This window comes from Filicampus tigris, chromosome 15 (assembly GCF_054856515.1).
Source record: "Filicampus tigris isolate MCC_2025a chromosome 15, RoL_Ftig_1.0, whole genome shotgun sequence".
NCBI classification, from domain to species: domain Eukaryota; kingdom Metazoa; phylum Chordata; class Actinopteri; order Syngnathiformes; family Syngnathidae; genus Filicampus; species Filicampus tigris.
In genome coordinates, this window is record NC_141231.1 from 446399 (window position 1) to 465051 (window position 18653).

Genomic DNA, 18653 nt, shown 5'->3' on the forward strand with positions numbered 1-18653 from the left:
ATATTGCACTCTGGGAACCACCTGGGGGTGGTCCATCACATTGATGAAGGTGATTTATCCGCCCCAACTGAAGGCTCTGCGCCCCCACAGGTGGCTGCTACACTACCGGAGGTCCCGGACGGCATGTTGTCTGCTGAGCAGAAGCGACAACTGCAGGATTTGTTGGAGAAGCACAAGGGGCTGTTTCGGACTGGCCAAAAGGGGGCCGGGAACACCAATCTGACCATCCCCCAATAAAGAAGCCGGCCTACCGCACGTCTCCTGAAAAACGTAGGGAGATGGAAAGACAGGTTCTACGCCTGTTGAAGGACGGCATCATTGAGGAGAGCTGTAGCCCATAGTCCACTCCTGTGGTGCTCGTGAGGAAAAAGGACGGCACCTGGAGGTTCTGTGTTGACTACAGGGCTCTCAACTCTGTGACTAGAAAGGACTCTCACCCACTATCATGAGTGGACGACACGCTGGACGCCCTCACAGGGGCCACCTGGTTCAGCACTTTGGATTTTTCGGACGGTTACTGGCAAGTGGCAGTCGCACCAGAGGACCGTGAGAAGACAGTGTTCTCTACGGGCCAGGGCCACTACCAGTTCAAATCCATGCCATGGGCCTCACTAATGGACCGGCGACCTTCCAGACTCTGGAATCCAGAGGGTCATAGAGATGATGCTGAAAGGGCTCCCATGGCATGTCTGCATGGTCTATTTGGACGATGTTCTTCTTTACAGCAAGTCTTTCGAGGAGCACCTCTCTGCACTGGGGGAGGTCTTCACCCGGATTGGTGCGGGGGGGCTGTTCCTCAATGCCCGCAAGGGCCAGCTAGCCGGGACCATGTGATGTTTTTGGGCTGGCTGCGGGACTCAGGCCTGATCCCCTGAGAAGGTAAGAACCTGGCCTGTCCCAAGGTCCGCCACGGAAGTGCGGGCTTTCTTGGGGATCTACGCATGTAGGAGTAGGAGCGGTTCATTTGCTCTGGTCTCTGTTGTGCATATTTGGTGATGACGTCACAGGCTGGCGACAGAAATAACCCAGTGTGGTACTGTGCATGTGCTTAGCGAAGCAATAAACGGGCAGCGCTCCCAAGCAGTTTCAAAGTTCACGTTATTGCTGTCAAGATCCTCGGAAGCCCTTAACTCAGACGTTACACAAACTGTTGGAGTCTGCAAAAGACCTGAGACTGGGATGGAGGTTTAACTTCCAACAAGACAATGATCCAAAATATAAAGCAAAATCAGCAAAGGAATGGTTCAAAACTAAACATATCGAGGTGTTAGAATGGCCAAGTAAAAGTCTAGACCTGAATCCAATTGAGAATTTGTGGAAAGACCAGAAAACCGCTGTCCACAATGCTCTCCATCTAATCTACTTGTGCTGGAGCTGTTTTGCAAGCAAGAATGGGCAAAAACTTCAGTTTGTAGATGTGAAAAACTGATAGAAACACATCTGAAAAGACTTGTAGCTGTAATGACAGCAAAAGCTGGTTCTACAAAGTATTAACTTGTGGGGGCGTTGGGGATAATTTTGGACGGCCCACTGCTCAGTTTAAAAAAATTTTAAAATACCATATAAATTTCATTCTACTTCACGATTGTGTCCCACTTGGTGTTCACAATAAATTCCAATTTTAGACCTTTATGTTTGAAACCTGAAAGAAGCAAAAGGTCGAACAGTTCCAGGAGGCCGAATACTTTCGCAAGTCACTGTATCGTAGTGTCACAAAAACTTGGCATTTGAACAGGTGAATGTAGATATTTTATATTCACTGCGTGAGAGATGTCAGAGAGAAGGGGTGCACAACATTGCTTTGCCTATGGGCGCCTCGACCGCAAATTACCATACTTCCAACAACGAGTTACTTTATTTGTCCGCAGTGGGATTCAAACAGAAGATTGTGTCACAATCTCTTTATTATTTCGGAGCTTCTTCCGTGTAAGAGTTATCAATTTAGACTATTTACTGATTAATGCCATGGAATAAACAACTTAAAAAACAACATTAGAAAAGGCCTCACTAAACATAGCTTACTCCATCGCCATCAAGCCATGCCACACCTATTTTACTTTAATATGACATAATGAAGAAAAACTCACAGGAATTCCAGGTTTTGATGACGTAGCAAGATTTGCTGGTTCCCTCTCCAATGCTTGAAGCATACGGAACATATCTACAGTCAATTCGCTGAACTTCACCTAAAAGGACAATGGGAAAAAAAAAACAATATCGCTATGTATCATTGTACAAAATGTGATGATTCTATCATTACATCATTTAACTTAACCACGATAAATTAGAGCATGGATATATAATAAAATAGAATAAAAATCTAAAAACATTGGAGAACAGCAGTTAATAGATACTTAAAAATACTAAATGCATCTTACATTGCATTAAAAAAAATATGATAATTTACTACTATAAATAGAGGAACTGAAGCTGGCAGAAAAATGGTAATTCCAAATCTGTTGATTTCAAGGCTTTGGAAGGCTTCCTCAATTCATGTGTGCTTGTTTGGATTAATTTCTCCCAAGCAGTAGGCGGACAAGGAGTCCTAGATTTGCGCAATGGCTTTGAAGGGTGTCATGCTCCTATTTTTCCCCCCAAACATCACTCAAGTGCCATTGTACCTGGGACTCTTTTTCTTTATTTTGGTTTGTAACACAACCCACCCCCACCCCAAAAATAAAACAATATAAATAAAATTGACCAATCTATGGCTCGTAACTCAATGTAAGTGTGAATTGGAGCACTGGCAGGTCCAAGTACCATGGAAATATTAAAAAATGATAAATGGAATTAGGATTAAACCTGGCTGTTAGAGTTGCCAATGATTAGTGCATCTGCAAGGACGAGCTGCCCAACCACCATGCCTTGTTCCAAGGGAGGCACACATCCATCTTGAAGACGATAGCTGATGACAGTGACAGAACTGTTGTCATCCAGTAATACCACTGGGTCTGCCTGTTTTACATATGAAGACAAAGAAGTGATCACCAATTAGTCACAAAAATAGGACTAATTATACTTTTTTTTTCATAAACAACTTCTAATTTCAGTTTCAAATCATACCTTCAGACATTTAGCATGAATTTGACATCAGTGGCATCGGTTCATTATTGACAAGTGCCTTATACTTGTCTCATTCATGTTGCCTTAAAGGAGTATAGGTTGTGAGAGTATCTGGTTGTATTTGTATTTGCCTGCGGTGTGAATTTAGCTTCTGACTCGCCCTCCCAGTGAAACGGGCCTGTTTCCTGCTTGCTGCTGGTATTGTAAACCAGAGCTTCTGATCAAATACTTCCTTCTTGTTTTTACACTACTTCTGGATATTACGGGCGATCACAACAATGTTTAACGTTGTATTAACTCTGTTTTTTCCTACCGGGCTTGTAGATTTTAGTAGTTGGCCGTCTGGATTTTTAAAACAGATGCAGACAAACAGGGTAGCCCCTGAGCTAGCCACAGGGGTGCAGCACGGCTCCACTCACCTGTAGATCTTCCTGCGATAGCTGTGTTGGTTTGAGTCAAAAAATAGTTGAACTGGAGCAGCAGATAACCATACTGTTCAAGATCCAGGAGGACCTCAATCTCAAGGTAATCCTGGACAGGACTCTCTCTGCCACCTGTGCCCAGTTAGCCGACACGGAGCACTGCCCTGGTGATCTTGCCAAATAGGCTAATTACAGTGGCCATGGACGATCCCCTCCCGGTACATCTGCAGCAGATGAATATTGGCTCCAACGTGCGACAAAACCCAAAGCCACCATTAGCTCCAATCCAGTCGAAGTGGGCCCATGGATCAACGTTGGTCTGAGTTAAGGCAACAGACTGCTCCCCTCCAGTCAGACATACATCACTGGGAAACAGATTTAATGTTTTCTGGATCACGAGGATCTTCCGCCATCGCTGCTTGCTGGTTCACATCATCGAGCAGAGTCCTTGGGGATCACCGAGTCTGTGCAACCGCCTGACCACTACCCTAAACGACTGTCAGACTTCGCCACGGACACCAGCACTTCATTCCGAACCCTCATGATAAGCATATTATAAGCACAGAGAACAAAGCCCTGACGCACCTCCGCTGTTGAGCCATCCACCTCCACCACCGGGCGCGAGCGTAACGTCAACACTGCCTGGAGGGGTTGGTGGGTTCCTCTTGGGTCCAACAGACGGCCAGAAGTTGCATTCAACAAGTTATTTATTTTCCACACTTCCCTTCATTCAAGGCCTTCAAAATAAAAGCATACCAACAAACCACTATACACAGCAGGTTTTCTACGGCATATTTCCGGAAGTAGAAGACGCCAGAAGAAGTGCATGAACTCCACCTTGATGTGGCAGCGTCATACTTGAGTGCTGCGCACAGCTTAATATACTCCCGGACACAAGTTGTTTTGAAACAGTTAAGTTCCAAGTCGGGGGGCGTCGCTTCAAAAAGACAGCGACAACAATGGATATTGTACCTGCTACAACCATAAACGGACCGAGATGACAAGACTATGCATTTAATTTTATTGTCAAACTAGTTTGCTTTTGCAAGCACGCAACTCGTTACTGCATCCTCTCTCTCCTCTCCATGTGGGAAACTGTATGTCATCGCAACAGGTGACATAATGGACCGATCAGAGCAGCAACAATTCCTGAGGTGCGTGGCATGTGTTGCAGACCTGTCGCCAACAGCACAATGCGTCGGTCACGAGAATCAATGTGGCAGTTGTCGCTCGCGCTGATGCGGGAGTAGAAAGAAGCCTAAAAAGAAGCCTTCCACTGAGTAGGCTGAGGAGAAATTTGGCCGCCTTGCAACCACGCCAAACGCATGAGGGCCGATCAGTGGGCCGGACTAAAATCCACTTCCGGCCATGCTTAGTCCAACCATTTTTAAAAATGTGTCAGCCCCGCCCCGCCGCCACAAAAATGGGCATCCAGCTGGGCCGAAGGGTCCGACCGATCTGGCCCAGGGACGGACTGCCCAGCTCTGGTTGTTTCTGGTGCGAATCTGTTACCCAAATCTAATTAGTGTGTGTAAATGGGTGAACAAAATGCATTAACTTTGTTCACTTTGTGGATTGTCATTTTTTGAAGTTGACGTGCATTAGTTGGAGGGGGGGGCGCTGCTACATCAAATATGGCGGATTCGCTCACGAACAGAAAAGTACTCTGCATGGACTTTATGTTTTTACTCTACATATCGATGTCTATGCTTAAATAATGATCGCTGTTCTAAACGGTATAGTTTCAAGATTACAGTGTCCGTGGTGTCCAATCTATGGCTTTATTGGCTTCTCAATGAAATGCAGAACCGATGTGAAGTATTTGACCAACGATTGCTGAGCTCAACTGTCGAACTAACTTAGCTAGCTTAGGTTCACAGACCTACCTTATATGCGTCAGACAGAAGTAACGAGAATTGTAGATGTTGTCTCTCATCTTTGAGTACAAAACGTGCATGTTGCTTATTGTCTTTTTCCCGTTTTCTACAAAATGAAATCATCCAGAATCTCTCCACAAGTGAATGCTAGCAACACGCCAGTAACACCAGTGTGTTTATGGTGTCTATGTTTGTATCAATAGAAGCAACTTTCGAATGCACATCACTTCATCTCATTATTAAATAAAAGGGCGCGGGGGAGGCGGTTCTGCATGACTGTTCGAATAGAAAAACTACAGTCTAAACGAGCGGTTCGGACAGTTTTCACAAACCATCCCAAACCTATACGTTATGTTACTTGCCCCAAACCAGTGTTCACATTGCTAGCTAAACTGAAAGGTTGGCTTACCTTTCTGTGGGTTTTGTAATGACAAATAAAGTTTGTCGTTGTCGTTGTGTCTTCATTCCGTGAGGTGCAAACCATGCGTTTTCCCATCCATTTTGTCAACGTCATGGACAAAATAAACCATTAATGAAAATTAATGATCCTCTGAGTTGCTCCGACGCTGTTGGTGTTTACTTTGCCACTTAACACTAACGTGATATAACTGGGTTGCCAGGTTGGCGTGAATGAAAAAAAAAAACTCTTTTCTTTTCTCTCTTTTCTTTCTTTTTTTTCAAATCAGGAAAACTGTTGAAATGCAGATTTAAAACTATAAATTGGATGACTTGTCAAGTCATGGGATTCAAGTCTAAGTCAAGTCGAGTCACTTAGATACCAAGTCCCAAGTCAAGTCAAGCCATTCGCGTGTTTTTGGCAAGTCGCAAGTGCTAAAAATAGAAACTCAGAAGTCAAGTCATGTGATTCGAGTCCCCCATCTCTGATTCAAAGCCACAATAAACAATGCATTATCTCTGGTCCACTACCTGCCCCGCGTTTTGGGGATGTAAACTTCAGCTGCCTGCAGGCATTACACATCTGGCTACAAAAAGTAGCTCAAATATTAATTTCGATAATCTCAAATTCCTTCCAAGAGCGCAGCATCATTCCATACGTAGTCAGTGCCCAATAACAATGAACATGGCCCTTTTAAACATCCACTCTTTGCTGAATAAGTCTTTTATTGTGGACAACCTCAATTTAGATAAAAAACAAAACGGGACTGTTTATTTTTAAGTGAAACATGGCTGGGGACAGATGTACAGGCTTGTTTTCACCAAGGCCTGTCCACCGAATTTTAACTTTTCTTATTCTACTAGGTACAGTAAAACGGGCGGTGGCACAGCATGAATAAGCACAAACACTCTTGCCACCAAATAAACTTTATTTGAGCACTACAAAACATTTGAATATCATGCAGTTGTTTTAGTAAACTGTTGATTTTATGCATCACTATATTTATCATCCTCCTAGAAATGTAGTCTTTTTTTGTCAAGGAATTTTCAGAATTTTTAACATTTTACATAGCTCTTTTAAAAAGATTCTGTTAACAGGTCATTTTAACCTACACAGGGACAATTCAGGTGCTATTTCAGATGAGTTTTTAAATGTTCTTAGTTACATGGATTTTATTCAACACATGAGACAGTCCACTCACAATATAGAGAACACAACCTGGACCTGGTCATCACATATGGCCTGTCTGCTGGGTGTCCTCTGTCATTGACTTGACTGTCTCTGACCACTACTGTGTGTTTTATTAACATCACTGGTTTTATCGAGCGAGACCCCTGAAGTGGCTGCAACTTTTATTGAGGTTTTAAAACAAATACTCTTTTCTTGTCTTACCTGCCCCCTGTGATTTTATTACTGACAATTTTAACAGTAAACTATAGTTGGATCCTGACACAGTTGGTTGACTGATGACAAAAAGTATACGACTAAGATGCATCCCAAATAGCAAAATTAGTGTGGCCCAGTGGTGGGTTCAAGACTCTTTCTGCTTGGCTCTTAACGAAGGCGGATGCTTTTTGCTCTGCTCCTCCTCCCACCCCACCTTTTCCTGCTTGCTGACTTGGTCTTTGTGCTGTCCTCTGCCTTAACTTATTCAAGCCTCCTGGAGTATTTTGCATGCGAGAAACGAAACCACTGAATTAGTCAGCTAGACTCTCAACGCTATAGACAACATTTTCTCAAATGAGAAGAGCAGGCAGTGGGCAGCCTTCTTACCCCTCTGGGACATTTGCTGCTGGGTACACTTTAGATCCTTAGAAGAAGTGTAGAATGTTGTGCCTGTCAATACTGTCCATTGAGAGGATGTGGAAATCTACATTATTGTCCTTCCGATAACAGGTATCCTGCTGTTTGGAGTTAGTAGTTTCCTGATCTATCGTGAAATTCAGCCAATCAGCAGCGAAGAGGCTGCTGGTATTTCCGGACGATGTGAGGCGAATGATCAACACTCAGACTCATGTGGTGAACGAACTCGATCGCAAAGTGGATGCAGTTTTGGAGTTTTATCGCAAATTGGAAAAGAACGTGGAGAAGTTGGCATCCGGTCTTGAAAAAGTGATCGAGGATTTGGCTAATTGATGCCACTGAGAGTCACAGGTTAAAGTCTTTCAAGACTGTCTGAAATTGTTGACAGCCTGCTCCCACATCATCTGTTATCTGGACTTTGCCCTGGAAGAAAAATACGCTTGGACACTAATGACAAGGTTGTCTCCCCGAAGGAGACGCTAAGCTTGGCGAAGCAACTGCGGACACTTGGCATGCATCCACATCCATGATAATCACACCCACACAAATCCCTGTTATCACAGTCTTTGTCAGACTCCTGTTTTCCCCTACGACGAGACCTGAGCTGTGGAGCACTCAAATGGACTGAGCTGCTAGTCAGACAGGTTGTGTCGCGTTCGCCTCTCCCCCCATTCATCCTCCCTGTTCACTACATGTAAAGTCTTGAGATCTGTTGTACATGTACATGTCTTTTAAATGTACGCTGTATGTGTTGAGGTTTTTCCCAGGCTTTAGCCATTCCCCCTCACAAGAAGAATGGTTAGTCTGTCTTTTTTTCCCTTCCCTCTCTTATCGTTTTCCTTTCACATGTAAGATATCGGGGTGTTGAACAGCGAACGCCCAGGCTTGCCGTTCTGTCTCCATCTGTTGGTCATTGTTTTTACTTATGTTTCTTTGGACGGGTTGTGAATTCCTTGTGTGTTTTACATACTTGGTCAATAAATTTGATTCCGATGAAAAGTTATTGAAAGCTTTTTATTTTGTCGCACGCGGTTAGTGTGTTGATGCCCTGTTTACATCGCAAAATCATGCTGATTTTGAAGGTCTGAACCTCGGGGAAAACTTGCATAAAAATCTATATTTTAGATATTTCTTGTTCGATTTTCAAAATATGCGCCCCCATTGGATTACAAATACTTACAAAAGTAAATGTTGTGACACATTTACAGCAGCATAGTGTGCAATAAATAATTAAAGGAGGGTAACAATGTCAGGACAACATAGTGTTTTGTGCATAATACAAATAACATAATTCTGTAAACACTGTGTGTAGAGTGTCCAGCTCTTAAGTTATGATTCAGATTGGTATAGAATTAAGCCTCAGGATCAAGGGAAAACAATGGAGCATTCTTTGCAGTATACTTTCAATTTTCCATTACCTCTACAAAAGATGCCACCTCCTGAAGAACCAGGTTCCATTCCAATTGATCCTCGGTGTTGAATCGTTGTGTATAGTCTTCAATTTCTTCAGATAACTCCTGCATGTTTTGTTAAAAAGACAGTCATGGGCAAAAGTCAATTAAAGAGGAAATCAACCCCCAATTTTTCAAAGCAGGAATACATTGTTCAGTATGTTCCAGCACTAGTTGAAAAGCTCTACTCCAGGGATCACCAACCTTTTTCAAACAGAGCTACATCTTGGCTACTGATCAGTGTGAATAGGGACCAGTGACACACACACACTGAAATAACACATGTTCTCAAATGACCTTTTACCCTGCGTTGTTATTTGTTATTGTTTATAATGAAGTTAATGAAGACAATGATCAAGTATATGATACCTCACAATAATTACGAAAAAGAAAAATTTCAAAATGGAATACAATTTCTATAAATCTTTGTCAGTGTTGACATATTGAAATGATGCAACATTTCAAGAAATTCATGTCCCGTCATTGGTGAACTATTTTTGGAACAGGCCCACAGGCTACTAATGTGGTTTGGGGTCTTCCTGGTGCCCCTGGGCACCACGTTGGTGATCTGTGCAGTACTATAATTAATATTGTGCTAGTGGAATAAGAATTAATGAGAATAATCAATAAACATAAGGAGGATGCCATGTTGGGTGAGATTGGTGTCAGCTGCAGACCAGAAGTGCCATTTAAACGCAAGTAGAGTTAGCTGCTTCCACGGCACTATGAGTAGCGCGCTAATTTTTGTTAGCGAGTTAATGCCGTTTTCATTGTGAATTAGCTATGAGATAACTACGTTCGGGAAAAAAAAAAGAAGTACTATGATTAATGTTTTTATGTGCTCCATGTGTAATTCTCTTTGTTTTGTGTGTTTAGTTTTACAGTTAACTTCAACTGGAGAATAAGAAACGGCTTGAAACCAGCAACATTGGACTCTTTTTGAGGGACTGTTCGCTATCTGCCAAACTGTACTCAGTCTGCTCAGGGAGGGCAGAATACTTACAGTATGTTATGTTATGTTTTGCAGGTTGTATAACATACATTTGGAACATCTGAGGTCCTTAAAGTTGAGCTTTGCAATTGAAGTTTTACCTTTTTGATTTTTTCTTGCATTCCTGTGTGTCAGGAACAGTTACTGGAACAGTTTATGCACTTTTCAGTCGTGACATTTGAATAAATGTCAAATGGCACTTAAGTTAAAACTTTCGAAACACATGCCTCCGTTTTTTTAATATATATTTTCATAATATTTAAGTATTGAATTACGTATCAGATCGCAATCCAAGTATTGGGATCCGTATCCGCTGCCCCTTTTCTTTTTGTCCTGCCTCCTTGACGACCTGTGCCGACAGACGGTGCTCTTGGGGGCAGCACACGATGATTGGGCCAAGTCTGGTCGGTGTCAGACATGTGACCACTCGGTCCGAGACATAGAACAAATTTATCTGGTAATCTGACAGAGAGACCGCCGTGACGGACAAAAAGGTTTTGTAGCTTGAGCTGGGCATAACTCTGTATGTCTTTCTTAGTAAGTAAAGATGCATAATCAGATAGAACTAGCAAATATAAGTCACATTTCTCATGATCCTGCACTCTCGCAAGTCAACAAAGGCAGATGCGATGTTTTACCGGTGAACATATATATATTTTTTAGATAAATTCTTCATAGATTAAAGTAAACAGCAGCTGATAATGAAGACATGCACATTTAAAATACAGCAGAAAGTTTTAATATCTTGGATTTAGTTCCCCTCAAAACAAAACAAAACAACAGGTGTAAGTGTACTCTATCGTACAAAAGCTTAAATGCAATTACATGGCCAATACTTTGCCTGTTAATGACTATGACAGACAGAAAATGAGAATAGAATAACAATTTGGTCAATACTCTGTGGAGCCATTACTTCTTATTTATACTATTAAATACAAAACAGTCAGCATGTTTTTTTCTTTCGTACCTTCACCAAAACTTTGACTAAGTCCATCTTGTTCAGCAGTAAACACACGACTATATATCGGGCATAATATCGAAGCTTCTTCACAACTAATTCTGGCCTAAGAGAAGAGAAGACCAAGAGAGGTTAGGCATACAGAACATCTTCAGTAATAATACAAACATGCTCCCAATATATTTTTTTTAATCTTTTGAATGTATTGTTAATAAGTCAGACAATTTTAACAAGTATTTTTGTAATTTCCCCATAATATCTAGAATTTGTGGGGGGAAAAAAAACAATCAGATGAAAAAAAAATATTTTACAGTGCACATACACTAGGGGTGTAACGGTATGCTAAATCACATTTCGGTTAGGTTCAGTTTCTTGGAAACTTTGGTTCGGAATATTTTCGGTACAAAAAAAAAGGATTTTTTTAAAAAAAACATGTTTATTTTGAAAAGATGACAAGTAAACGGTATAATCTTTAGGAAAAATAAATAAAAGTGAACTATTCGGGTGATATTCTCAGAAATTACGCCAGAATAAAAAATACACTAACAATAAAGAAAGAAATTACACCAGAATAAAAAAATACACTAACAATAAGATCTCTTGATTTAGTAAATTATTAAGACACTGAAATCTTTAAACACTCAGCAGCAATAGCCTATGACTATGACACATCTAAGTATTCAAGTTCAAGACAAGTTGTCATTACAGTAAATATATACACTTTTTATGATGAAAAAAATACATTCAATAACAGTTACAATTACTGCTAACTATATTAAAACTCTTTTTATAATGAAATATAGTAACTTTAAAGTCTTTATGAAATTACACTTTTTAGGCATTAAAATCTTTGAATGTGCAACAGCATATTGTAACGAATTGATTTATCCTTGTCACAGCTCTAGCTGTTATGAAATGCGCTATATAAATAAAATTGTATTGTATTGTAGTGGTCGGATTTGTGTTTTGCTAGTTGTGATGTTTCCGAGGTTCATGAATGCATCGTACGGCTAGTGAGAGATGGATGGATGGATGGATGAATGGATAGATAATGTTTTTCAAGGTGTTTTCATATCACAAACAATTAGACCCTGAGAGTATTTTGGAAGCAACAACTCCATATCTTTCATGACATCAACATCATTGATCAGGCTTGGGGTGAGGTCTCAGTTTGTAGTCTGATTGGGAAAAAAAACTTTGGCCAGCTTGTATGTCACAGAGAGACATCAAGGGGTTTGATAATGAGAAGGTGCCAGTCATAGTTAGATAGTGTCCATGGGTAGAATTAGGGCCTTGGAGGTTGACAGAAGTTGAGGGGCTGGTGGATGGCCACAGAGGAACTTGTTGAGCTGCAGCGCAAACAGGTGAAGGCTATTCAGGAAGAGCATTCATTTTAATTCCATTTTATTTCAATGTAAAGTAAATTTGATATTCAAAGGGATGTTGAAGAGGCTCATAGCAGGGACACTGTTGGAGGGAGTTCACTTGTTGTAATGAATACGGAGATTGTGGTTGCTAAATAAAAAGGTCTCAAGTCAAAATACAAGTGCCGTTATTATTCAGGCTAACATTGGTAGCAGAGGATGGTTAGCAACTACAGAGTTCCGCCACCTTTTGAAGAAGAAAAACCCTACGAAAGCTGGAAAATGAGGTCGGAATTTGGACAAGAGTCACAGAATTGGAGAAGAAAAAGCAAGCCCTCGTGGTTGCTTTAGCGCTATCAGGCAAGACAGCGATGGAAATTCCAGTAGATGACTTCAAGATTCGGTGAACGATTCTTTTGAACGATTCTTTTTGATGAAATGATTCTAATGATTCAGTTCACTTAAAAGAACTGTTATGCCCATCACTAGGAGCCACCAGCTAAGAGGCAAAGAGGAAGACCAAAGAGGTGATTTATGGATATGATGAGGGATGACTTTGGAGGGAAGAAAATGGATGAGGAATGATTGAGGAATGATTGCTGGGTTAGATCAGAAAATGCAGAGAAAGATGGTCGAAGATGATTCACTATGAAGATCCCTGATTAGGTTAAACCGATGGGGAAAGGAAAAAAGAATACAGAACTGTGCATGAGATCTAATTGGAGAAAAAAATGTCATCTTATCATATTTGCAACAAACCTGTTCTCTCTGTTGACCTGATAATAGTAGGACCGCTGTCGGATGGCTGAGTAGAAAGAAAATGCCTCATTCAGGTAACTCGTTTCAGATGTACGTAGGCTGTCAAAAGTTGGAAAAAAACATAACTGTGAGTAAAATTGAAAGCATAGTGCACCACTGAAAAACATTCCGATATTTTAATGATTTCACTTTGACCAGAACCACAATGTATTTGTTGTAAATGTGACTATACATATTCTGATTCACATTATAAATATTATATTTGAAATATTTTTTAAACAAGTACGTGTTGTTTTTTTAACATCATAAAAAAAATCTAGTGTTTAATCAATGGTGTGTTAACTGTCATGTTACCTGTCTTGTGAATTCTCCTCCATACTTTTTGTTTGTTGATTTTTATATCGTCCCATTCCCCATAATTCTGATGTTAAGTATACTGTGACACATTAACCAATACTATTTATCTGCACGCCTTTATTTCTGATGGATTTCAGCTCTGGAACAGCATCTCAGAGTCCAATCATCCATCTTTATGTTATCTAATAAATGAATGCAACTTTAGACGGAGCGGACAGCACCAAAAAGATAGTGAACAGACAATATGAGCACGCATGAGTGCTGAATAATGATAATAACAACAACAACAATAATAACAACAACAACAACCAGACACTCAAAGTGCTCACTTATTCATGCACTCACGCATTCACACTCCGGTGGCAGTAAATTACGTATGTAGCTACAGCTGCCCTGGGGAAGGCTGATGGAAGCGTGGCTGCCAGTGCGCGACTACGGCCCCTCCGACCACCACCAAACATTCACACCTAACCGTACACCAGTGGGAAGTGTCTTACCCAGGGACACAACAACACATGACTCGGACAGAGCGGGAATTGATCAGCGGACTTTCCGGTTACTTAATGACCCACTCTTACCTCTGAGCCACGGCTGCCCTAATGTAGGAAAACATGCAATAGCCATATGGGTGTTGAATATTGCGATAGATATTGTGATATTGAACAAATGATATTTTTATCGAATGAAAATATTTTTTTCATGCAGCAAAATGATCAGGATTAATGTATTCTTAGCTAATTAAGTTTAATAACTTACAATTTTTTGTAGATATATCTTTCAAAGTTATCTATTGTTAGTAATGCCCCTAGATACTGTTCACCTATTGATGCCGATGCACATTTACGGTTGCATCTGACTGGTCAAAGGTCAGATAAAAGCATTTCCATATGAAACTAATTGCAAGTGTTTGTGATGCATATACTGTATTGCATGGGCCATTATCGCGATGACGATGAATTTTCAAAATATTGTGCAGCCCTAGCATGATGTATGATGTGTAGAAAAAAAACTACTGCAACCAATATCTTCAGAACAAAAAAAACACTGTTTTAAAGCTATTGTTTTTTGTTCTGTGGTTGCTTAAATGATCACACTTCATTTTAGAACAAACATTCAAACTTTCTCTAATTCGGGAAATGGAAAATATTTATATCATGAAGCTATGTATCCAGAGGGGAAAACAAATCTTTGTATGACTTACTAGTAGTGATAATAAAGCTGTCCAATCTTGGATGCAACTTCCCCAATCTGCCATCTCTTTAAACCATACCGGCTGTCCAGAACCTGCCTGTCAAAAATACAAAATACAAAAATACAGAGTCATAACCGGTATTTAGAAGCAATAGATCCTAAATACAGGAATCAGTGTTCAGTCTCTTGGAGCCATATGCTAATCCTAATAGGAAGTTTGACGTTCGAATTTTCTTTCAAATCTGGCCCCAATTTTTTGCTTTTTACAAAGATCACATTTTAAATAACTCCTCCTTGGTATATTATTCAATTGTCTCGAAACTGTAGGTGTTTCATCTAAAGATGTTTCTAGATGAAAAGCAAAGCTTTTTATTTTGCTGAATACTGTTGGCAGGTCGTTTTCCATGAAAAATTATGCTGGTCTAAACATGCATGAAAACATAAAATGCTTCACAAACATCAGGCCTGGCAAAAAATCATATTTAACTCATGCTGGCCATTTCTTCTGATCCTCCTTGAGATGGTTCTGCTCCTTTATTGGAGTCCAGCTGTGTTTAACTCATTCTATCCCAATAACATACTGTATTTATACTGTCATTTCAAAATGGGTCTGAAAAAGTCAGGTACTGAATGAGTTAATTAAATTGATTGGACTGGACTTGATTTGGAAAGGTCTATATAAGACATTACAACTCACAGTGCATGTCAGAGAAAATGAGAATCATGAGGTCGAAGGAACTGTCCAAGGTGAAACTGTTGATAGAAGCTGTTAAAAGGCATAACACATTTATTTAAATTGCATTTTTTAGTATTCCTTCCATTTAGTCTTTGACCGAATAACAAAACAATTTGAAAAAATAAATCAAAACAAGATAATTTTGATGATTCAAAAATGTTTCATTTAAAAAAATGGAAAACTGACTTAATACATTTGGTTTCATTATCTGAGCTATTCAATTCATTATGAAATGTATGTAATCAAATTGTTACCCCCAAAATTTCAGCTTTGAAACTAAACACATGGAATAAGAGATGGAAAAACAGATGGAAAAGAACCAGTGTTGGAAATAACCTGTGCTGCTGCTGAAATTTCCACAACTTGGTGTAGACATCAAAAGTCCGCCCAAAGTAGGACTGCCACTGCTTGTGTCCGTACTGAGGAAGGTCTCTGCAGCAAAATGATTTAAACAAATAGGAGAAAAAGAATATCAACGTATGCATTCACAAAAAGATTCAATCAAACGATTGCCAGGCCAGATGTATGCAAAATATGCTTCATATGTTTTATTCATATGCATAATAAATACAGTATTTGGGGGAAATCATGAGGTGAGACTTTAATATTTAATTTCATGGAGACATCACTAACGATGACGCCACGTCATATACGTGCGTAAAAAATGAATCGATCTGAACTGTGGCTGAATTGCTACTACCCACCGTAAATGTCCAATTTATATTTCATGTTTCAAGTGGGATTAAATTAAAGAAAAATATAAAGTCAATATTGTTATTTAAAAAATACTTTGCAGATTTGATCCCCCTGCTGTCAGCACTTTTCCTCCACCTGCACGGAGCGCATTTTGGGCTCCGAATGACGCCAATGTCAGGTATATGCGACCTGGCCCTTCAGACTGCGGTCGCATTGCAAAAAATTGGATACATATCCGATTTAGGACCATATGAAAGCGACCCAAGTCGGATTTGAAAAAAAATCGCGATCGAGCAGTTTAGACTGTCATAAAAAAAAAAAAATCCGATCTGGGTCGCATTCACCTGCGGTGTGAATTTAGCCTTAGATTCTCTAAATTAATGCTTTCTTGGCTATGGTGCATTAATTGAACAATCACACATACACTGGGTCAAACGCTCACAGAAAGTGAGTTTTCTGCATCTTTTTTGATGCCTTTTCATTACGTTTTTACCAAAGTAATCATTGGAATCTCATTATTTGCACTTGTACTCCTTTCATGTCCCTTACACTTTAATCAATGTTTTTTTTTACTTTATCTATTTATCCAGATGCATGTACCTCATATTTGCTGGGACGCGTGTTTCGAGCTTCATGATGTTTAAACAAGAAGTGTGTGATTTTTCGTGAAACACAATTGCCGTGACAACACGTTTGACAAGAAAACAAGGCTAATTTTGAGGGTTTAAACATATACGAAGGCTCATGAAACTGCACGCAAATCAGACCTGGCAAAATAATATTTTATTAGCTTACTGTGAGATTTTTCTAAAACATGTCTCATTAGCGCCCCTTACAAATTTTCAATGAAGCAGCCCTGATTGTTTCACAAAGATCTATAAAAGGTTGGAGGGATATGCAACAGCTCAAGAACTCAAAAAATATATACAGCGATACAGCGGCTGAAATAAGTATTTAACACGTCACCATTTTTAATCACTAAGTCTATTTCCAAGCGTGCTATTGACATGAAATTTTCACAAGATGTTGGGAACAACCCAAGTAATCCATAGATGCAAAGAACACAGAACAAATAAGATAAAAAATTAAGTTGTGTGTAATAATGTGAAATGACATGAAAAAAGTATTGAACACATGAAGAAAGGGAGGTGCAAAAAGACATGGCAAGCTAAGACAACACCAAGAATTTATCAATAATCCAACAGCAATGCAGCCCCTTTTTAGTGCAAAGGAGTATCAGTTGGTTCAGTCACAATTGATAGCCTACAAAAAAGTCTTATTGCCAAGGTGTGAGTAAAGACACATCTCATCATGGGAAAGAGTAAAGAGCTGTGGCAAGACCATCGTAAACTAATTGTTGGATAACATAACAATGGCATTGGTTACAGGCGCATATTCAAGCTTCTGAATGAGCCAGTGAGCATGGATGGGGCCATAATATATAAGTGAAAAGCCGTAAGATTTCTGACAGAGGAGTGCAAAGAATAATCAGAAGAGTTGTCCAAGAACCACGGACAACCTGTGGAGAGCTTCAAAATGACCTGGACTTGGTAGGTACTGTTGTCGCAAAGAAAACAGTGAGTAATGCACTCCGCTACCATAGCCTGTATGGACGCTCACCACGCAAGACCCCGTTGCTGAAAAAAAAGCATGTCAAAGCTCATTTAAAGTTTGTTGAACAACATTTGGACAAGCCAGTTAAATACTGGGAGAATATATTCTGGTCTGATGAGAGCAAAATTTAGCTTATTATAATGTTTTTTTCCCTCCAAAATGAATCCCATTTTTGGGCACCTAAACATGTCGGAAAACTCACCCACCTTTGTGCACTCATTGGGCCTGGTGAATAATTTTATCATTTGAAGTTGACAAAAACGATGAAAACAAATGGCTCTGTAGTGCCACCGACTGGAAAAATAAAAATCAATTCGGGTACATTTGACCTTGGCCTACGAAACACATGTATATAAATAGTCGTGGCGTGAAGACATCTAGAAAAAATATTTTGTTATACTTATTGTGCCACCTAGAGGCAACAAAAAATGGCTTATTTTATACTTTAATGTACTGCACTGAGCCCATAGAATGAACAACAGAAAATTTGTCAGAGAAGCCTTAGGACATTGATCATGTGTAATGCCATTGTCGGGTTCCGTAGAACCCGGAAAAAGAGTGGATCTCACAAACGTAGACCAGCGAGAAGATTTGAACAAGATTTATTTACAATACCAAAATAACACAATTTACAAAGTACAACATAAAGCGCAGGTGGATTGCCTGGACGAAGCTCGGGGAAAAACAAAAACGCTTGCAAAAGGCAAGGAGAAATAATGAACGCAAAATCACCTTCAACAGAGAGAACAGAAAATCCCCCCCAAAAATAAACCAAGCTCCCAACGAGATAACGAAACACAAATACCAGAAATACTCGGGGGAAAAACTTGCGATCAAAATTACAAAATACACCATGCAGATTAAAAAACTAGACACGAGGTTCGATGGAAGCAGGCAAGGTGAATACTCTCACGACGAGCCCTTGACGCCGCAGTCCTTTTAAAGTCCTTAATTGTTAATGCCGCACAGGTGCG

General features: G+C 40.1%; 1 protein-coding gene across 2 annotated transcripts in view; it reads right to left on the minus strand.

The window, feature by feature from the left end:
* Window positions 1-18653, minus strand: part of scai (suppressor of cancer cell invasion) — a 97959-nt gene that overhangs the window by 49151 nt on the left and 30155 nt on the right. For both annotated transcript variants that reach the window (XM_086052927.1, XM_086052926.1), the window contains exons 3-9: window positions 15706-15801; window positions 14644-14730; window positions 13086-13184; window positions 10972-11068; window positions 8981-9079; window positions 2803-2955; window positions 2088-2186 (exon numbers count right to left, since the gene is read on the minus strand). In XM_086052927.1, the coding sequence (XP_085909053.1) occupies window positions 2088-2186; window positions 2803-2955; window positions 8981-9079; window positions 10972-11068; window positions 13086-13184; window positions 14644-14730; window positions 15706-15801 (730 nt within the window). The remainder of the gene's footprint in view (window positions 1-2087; window positions 2187-2802; window positions 2956-8980; window positions 9080-10971; window positions 11069-13085; window positions 13185-14643; window positions 14731-15705; window positions 15802-18653) is intronic.